The sequence below is a fragment of the Pelmatolapia mariae genome, linkage group LG15 (assembly GCF_036321145.2).
Source record: "Pelmatolapia mariae isolate MD_Pm_ZW linkage group LG15, Pm_UMD_F_2, whole genome shotgun sequence".
In the NCBI taxonomy this organism is placed as follows: Eukaryota; Metazoa; Chordata; class Actinopteri; order Cichliformes; family Cichlidae; genus Pelmatolapia; species Pelmatolapia mariae.
The window spans coordinates 5,669,480-5,676,086 of record NC_086240.1 but is presented as its reverse complement, the minus strand read 5'-3'; the positions used below and the strand labels follow the sequence as shown (position 1 = coordinate 5,676,086).

General features: G+C 40.4%; 1 protein-coding gene across 3 annotated transcripts in view; it reads right to left on the bottom strand.

Annotated features, from left to right (window-relative positions):
- Positions 1-2,774: 2,774 nt before the first annotated feature.
- ppp2r5cb (protein phosphatase 2, regulatory subunit B', gamma b) overlaps positions 2,775-6,607 on the bottom strand; it is a 34,269-nt gene continuing 30,436 nt past the window's right edge. For all 3 annotated transcript variants that reach the window (XM_063494641.1, XM_063494642.1, XM_063494643.1), the window contains one exon: positions 2,775-5,633. In XM_063494641.1, coding sequence (XP_063350711.1) covers positions 5,499-5,633 — 135 coding nt within the window. In that variant the 3' untranslated portion in view covers positions 2,775-5,498. The remainder of the gene's footprint in view (positions 5,634-6,607) is intronic.

Below are 6,607 nucleotides of genomic sequence, written 5' to 3'. Positions count from 1 at the left end.
TGGCTTGCAAACATCACACGCACACACACACACATGCACATGTACAAAGACACACGCAAGCATCACTCAGACGTAATATCTGGTCCACACAGATGTGCCCACACCAGACTTCCGATTAAAGTAATGCACTGCCGAAAGCTTTTCCTAAAATCTGATTGGATATAGTCAAAATGGGGGTCGACGCTCCAAACTTTGGAGCACTGTTTCCATGGCAATAGGTTCTGACATCTCCTGTCGTGACGAGATGTTTTTTGGTTGCAAGGACTGGAGGGTGGGGGGGGGCGGTTCGCACAACAAGATTTGAGCACTGACAGTCAAGGAACGCTGTCAGAACATCCTAATGAAAAAAGAGTGAAATAAAAAAAGGGGGGGGGGGGGGGGGAGGCAACACACCATATTTGAAGTCGAGAAGTGTGGTACAAGAGTGTGACTGCAGGCAAAAACAATGAACCCATGTGACCTCATCTGAGAGGAGGGAGAGAGAGATACACAGAGCCTTTTAGCCACCCACAAAACCCACTGATGTATTTTGATTTTCAATGACGCACGCAGCCCTGAGGAATATTTCCTTAGATAATTGGAGGACAACGTGTTGACAATGAGGCCAATTGGGATTTTTTTTTTTAGTTTTTGTTTTTCCATCCTCATTAGGGCAAGCTTTTAGGAACAAGGGTTATTATGCCCATTCAGAGTAAATATAGAAATCTGTGCTTGATCCTGAATAATAAGTTTTGCTGAATGCAACAAGGGCGCATGATCAAACGCCAATAAAGCGAGAAATAAATAAATTAAATAACTGACACACTTTCCCTTCTGCTTTCATGCCAGCAGCCCAACAGTTGTGTACTTTTGGAGGCGAAAAATATGCAAGTCTATTTGTTTTCTAAATCCCAGCCGGTTCATTTGGGTTCAGCAGCAGAATCCCAGCAGGGGTGCTAGACACAAGAGGGTGGGTGGGTGCCAAACCTCACTGTTGTCTTCAAATGAATAGGTGAAACTTGAGTGACCTCAGACAAGCCAATTTAGAGAGCATTCGGGCAATTGTGAATGGCTGATGGAAGCACCTAGCAACACTCGAAGACAAGAGGAGAAAAAGAAAGCCGTGTCCTTCAGATGATACCCGAATGAATATCACTGCTTCTGATTTAAAAAGAGGATATGATCACATTTTAGGCTGGAACTGGTTGGTAAAAGTACCATAAAAAAAAGGATGAAAACAGTCAAACATTCAGAGAAAATGCAACATAGATTACTCTTATTGTAATCCAGTGTAAAATTATGAAACCAAACTGACTGGATTATATACTTTTTCAGAATGATAAATAATTAACGGGAACGCCAACAACAAATGAGATTCTATTTTGAAAATAAGCTTTTAATGTTAAAAATAAAGGGCTAAAACATCAAAGGCGGCAAACTGATGTGCATTTCATTTCTATAAGACTTTGCGCACCCCTCTTATTTCTTATTTCTGAAATGCCAAATCATCTTTTAATTTGGAGGTAGAAAAAGTCTGCAGAGATGCATGAAGTCTGCATCTTAAAAGTGTGAGAAATGAGTGCACTGAAGGCAAGTGAAGCACCACATCAATTCACGATTAAGCTTTTTGACAAGACAATTAATCTTCTGCGTGTTGAGGTGGTTCAAATATTGAATACTCTTTTGTTGTCCAGCAGGTGGCAGCAAAAGGCTTTATTTCTTTAGTAACTTGTGGACGCATCAGGGTTTTGTTTTGTTTTTTTTCAGGATTGGGGTTCTGGGGTTCCTCTTTTAGTGTTTTTCATTATTTCTAATCACTCATTAATAATGAAGATGAGTTACATTGAGATGTGTTAAAAAAGTGTGTGTGTGTGTGTGTGTGTGTGTGTGTGTGTGTGTGTGTGTGTGTGTGTGTGTGTGTGTTACAACCTGTCATTGCTAATGTGTAAATATACTGGATAGGCAGTCTTTGGAGACTTTTTGTGATCTAAGCTCCCAGTTTGGCTTATTTGGTTTTCTGACTTCAAATTCAAAGCTAATTTGTTCTTGTCCAACTTAAAAATTTTACTAAACTTTAGTAAACTGAAATACATCAATTTGAACACACTCGAACTGGTTGTCTTAGTTTTACTATAAACACTAAACACACTGCATCAAATTAAGTTACACAATTAACCCCGACTCAAACCAAAGATTGGCTGTGCATTTAAAAGAAATTACTGGCAGATAGACTTTGGATGATTGATCTAAATATCAATAGAATTGATACCACTGCTGATAGCATTGATTCTTTGGATCTATCTTTTAAGTTCAGTATGTAGCCCACTGAATTGTGTTAAATAAACTTCAGGCTAAATTATGATCTTCTAAATCACTGAGATGCCATTTGCTCTCGTGTTTACGAGTTTTCTGCTTTAGGGTGATGCTTCTGGGTTCCCCCATAAGGTTTCCTAATGATCTATAAAGCCCACGTCGTTTTTTAGACACAGACAGAATCTTTGTTATTTTAGCTTGTTGAGTGTTAGTTATTTACAGAGCAATCAAAAGATGAAGCAGATGAACAGAGCAGATGATCATCTGGATCAAAAAGTTACAAAATGTCACCACCATTTAGTCCAAACAAACTTTTGACCATCAGGAGCACTGCAAGGAAAAAAGATGACACACACTACTGTTTTTTTCTTAGGATGAAAATATAAAACTCACATGTTCTCTTTATTTGCTGTATATAGATAGATGTACACCACTGGAGATTTGGATAAAAGCACACACGAAAAGCTCATGTATGTAGGGTCAACACATCTGGAGGTGTTTAAAAAAAATAAAATAAAATAAAAAATGGAAAAGATGTCAAAATTACAAAGATAAAAAACTATCCAAATTCTATATGCTTTCTAACTGTAAATAGTTACATGTGTTGAACTCTGTCCCACATACCATCTGTCTGCAGTTGCTAATAACCTCTGTAATCTGTACACGGGATATTTTGTACAAAATATGAAATCTACCATTTAATAATAGTTATAACACAAAAGTACATTATATGTACAATATTAGACAAAGCCATTTAGTATCAGACGCATACTAAAGGACACTTGCAAATATAACTCTTTTCAAAGAAACAAAAACAAAGCTTATGTCAAATGAAGAGAGCTCCAAAGAAGCCAATATTAAAGCCATCTGAAGAAGAACAGCAGTCACCAATGGAAGCCAGCACTGCGCTTCAGCCGGGATGGAATCGCTTTCCTTTTTGTCGGGTTTCGGTGAAAGCCTTGAATGACTGTTGTTCTTCAAGACAAACATGGAGAGAACTGAACAGTGTGGTTGCAGTACTATTTACAAATTTGCACATTCAGTTGAAAACACTGACAAAGAGGTTCTGCGAGCAAAGGAAGAATAAAACCACAACAAAACAAATTTTTAAAAAGAACTTGCAAGCATCCAGAAGCAAACACGTGTTCAAATAACGAGCCCTACAGGTTTTGTTTCGTGTTGTGTTTTTAAACTGAAGAGGGTGTGCACTGTGTGGGCACGCAGGTGGAGGGGGGTACGAGAGAGGATCAGACTATGGGACAAATCAGAAAAAGTGGAACGGGAATAGAGGGGCCACAGGATGGAAGAAGAGTTGGGATGGGAGGTGATTTTCCTCTCCTGTAGAGGCTAGCTCTTAACAACAGGCACTATGGGGAGGGGACTCAAACACTCAAACAAGTGCACACACACATAGACACACACACACACACCAAGACAGACAGCATCACGGATTTCAAATGTTTACTAGTTTGTTTTAGTTTCAGTTGTGTTGTGAGTGTCTTTCAAGTTTTATCAGGAAGTGCTTCTTTGCTGAAGTGGTTTGGGGCAACCACGCCATCTCTGCTCTTTAGCCTTGAACTCAAAAAAACAAAACGGATCCAACTACGTAGCTTCAACAAGGCAGAAGTCCAACAACGGACCTGAATACTTTTTTATGGAAACTACTGTTATAACCTTTGAAATCATCTGACATTTTATGTCATGCTGCTACTCTGTTCTCAGTTGAGTAAATATCCTCTCCGACTACAAAAGGCACTGTGAAAAGAAAGGCTTATGTTTGACCTCTTCAAACCAAACATACCTCCTCTACGAACCAATCTATTCTCTACCAATTGTTGTACAAATAAAAGGATCTTGCTTGAAAAGATTTGAAAAACAAAAAAGACAAAGTTCATTATCGGCACGGTTTCTGCCCCTGTTTAACTTCTCTCAACACACAGTAACATCGTGTTAATCCCAAACAACCTAGTACATCTCTTTAACCTCTCATAAGCCTTAAATGAATGATAGTGACTTGTACTGAATGCTAATAACCATGTTAAACACACAATGGCTGGACGTAAATAGGAAACCAAAAATAAATCGACACAATCCGCTCTCATGTAACCGGGCAGCCAAACACGCTTGGGCCGCGGACTCATCGCTGTGACCGATAAAAAAAATGCTCTGAACATGTGGTAAACTTTAAGCCATAGATGCCTTCAACATTAAAAGATCTTTTTTTTTAAAACAGGAACTAAATGAGAAAGTTGGCACCGAACTAGGCTTCTACACGGGAATAATGATGTGCAGAAGAAAAACCTGGAACCTCAGTCAGGTTGGCCCTGTTTGATGAACAGCACTGAGTTAAAAGGGTTTTTTTTTCCAAATCCTTGACACACACCCCTGCTGAATTCAGGAGTGGCCCGGTCCTGATGAATGGAGTGAATGAATGAATCCTAAAATAATAGCAAGCAACAGAACAGTTCTTCAGATAGGAAGTGATTTTTTTGAAATCTTAGAAGAGCTCCTAATATAGCATGAAGGGAAAAATATAAACGGCTATCTAGTTTAAATGTTATGAGAAAAAACAGCCAATATTAAATATACAGAAAGAACTGACACAGTCTCACCAACTGATGCTTTTTTTCCCCACTGTAGGTGTCCTCCATTGAGGTTACAGTTGGGGGCTCTTATTATTTGTACAAGCACCTGACGTCGATAAAGAAGAGACGAGAAGAAGACGGCTCACACACACACACACACACACACACCAGAACAGAACACCTGAGAAAAATGACCAGAAGGGGGCAGCACAGCACCCCAAAACACAAGTTGAGCGGACCAGGGGGAGGGAAAAAAAAAAAAAACAGAAGAAAAGGAGATTATGACAATTTCTTGTTTGAAGTTCAGTATACAGCGGTTGCCGTGGTCATGCAGGACCGCCCAGCACCGCAGACATTTCTGCTGGACAAGAACCAGGTGAAGGGGTGGGGATCAGTAAGGGCCGAGCACCGCTTGTCTCGCAAAGCCGGACCTGGCTTAGATGTGTGGCTTTAGACATTTTCTGTGTCAGGTGGAGCTGGGATCGTTCATTTCTGTGTTGCACTGGACTGGACTGAGATACCACAGTTCTGTTTTGTTTTGGGGGTTTTTGTGCTGGCCCTCCGTGGGTTTGTGATTCCACTGTGGATGCTGCTGGTTTATGGTAGGTCTGGGATGGTCTCTTAATGGCCATCGTGTGGCGTCAACATTTCCTCTGCTCTTCGGTGCAACTCCAAAGCTGTGACTGTGGAGATGTCTTTGGGGAGCTCAGATTTCCTCCGCATCAACGGGCGTTCTCTGCGCTGGTCTTTTTGGATCTAGACACAGACACAAAGAGGGATCAGTAAAATCAGAACTAATGCATTTACAGCCCCACTTCATGAACCTAAGCTTCTGCACAGAGGCCCATTTTACAGGCCGAACAAGATATTAATCCCTGCAATTTGCTTTCCTTTCAAACCCTTTTCTCACTTACATGACAAAACTAAAAGTCTTTAGCTGATAAGCTATACAATTCAAAACTGTATAATAAAGAAAAATGTGATAGTGCAGCATGGACAAGTCTCTGGCAATATTGTCCTTTAACACTCTTTGTTCATCTGGTCTCTGTTGTTTGGGTTTGGAAGGCAGACGGGATGCTGAAGTGATTTATGTAATCTGTCTCCGTTTCAGCAGCTGGAATAACCATCTTTGCTTAGGAAATTACTTGTGGGGCCAAACAGCTGAGTCATAAACCAAGTTCATTTGTGATTCTGAAGAAATATTTTTTTTAACCAACAACCTGCAAATTCACTGTATGTGTGCATTTTATGACTACTGTTTCAAAACAATGCAAATGTGAAGATGCTGTCTGCAACAGTCCTACACCCACATACTTTACACAAACAGGAGTGTGCAGACAGCTTAGAGGTTCTGTGCTGCTCGGTCGAGAGCATTCTTCATTTTAGCATTTGACAGATATTAGCAAAAAAACAAAGTGATGACAGGACGCATTAGGAGCTGCATCGATCGCGCAGAATTGGAACATCCTCATTCTTCTTTGTGCTTCTGAAAAGCTGCTGGTGACAGCGACAGTTGCACAGTAACCACTACAAAGTCCCCTGATAGTGCTGCTGTTTTCACACGCACCACACAGATATTTACGGGCCTGAACGTGGTTTTTATTTACAGCACAGCTGTCGCTAAAACAGTACAGACACACCAAACTGGACGATTTAGGCAAAGTGACTGGCACACGGCATGAGAAAAATGTCGCTAAGCCTGAGCTGCACAGTTCACAATTTTAAATGTC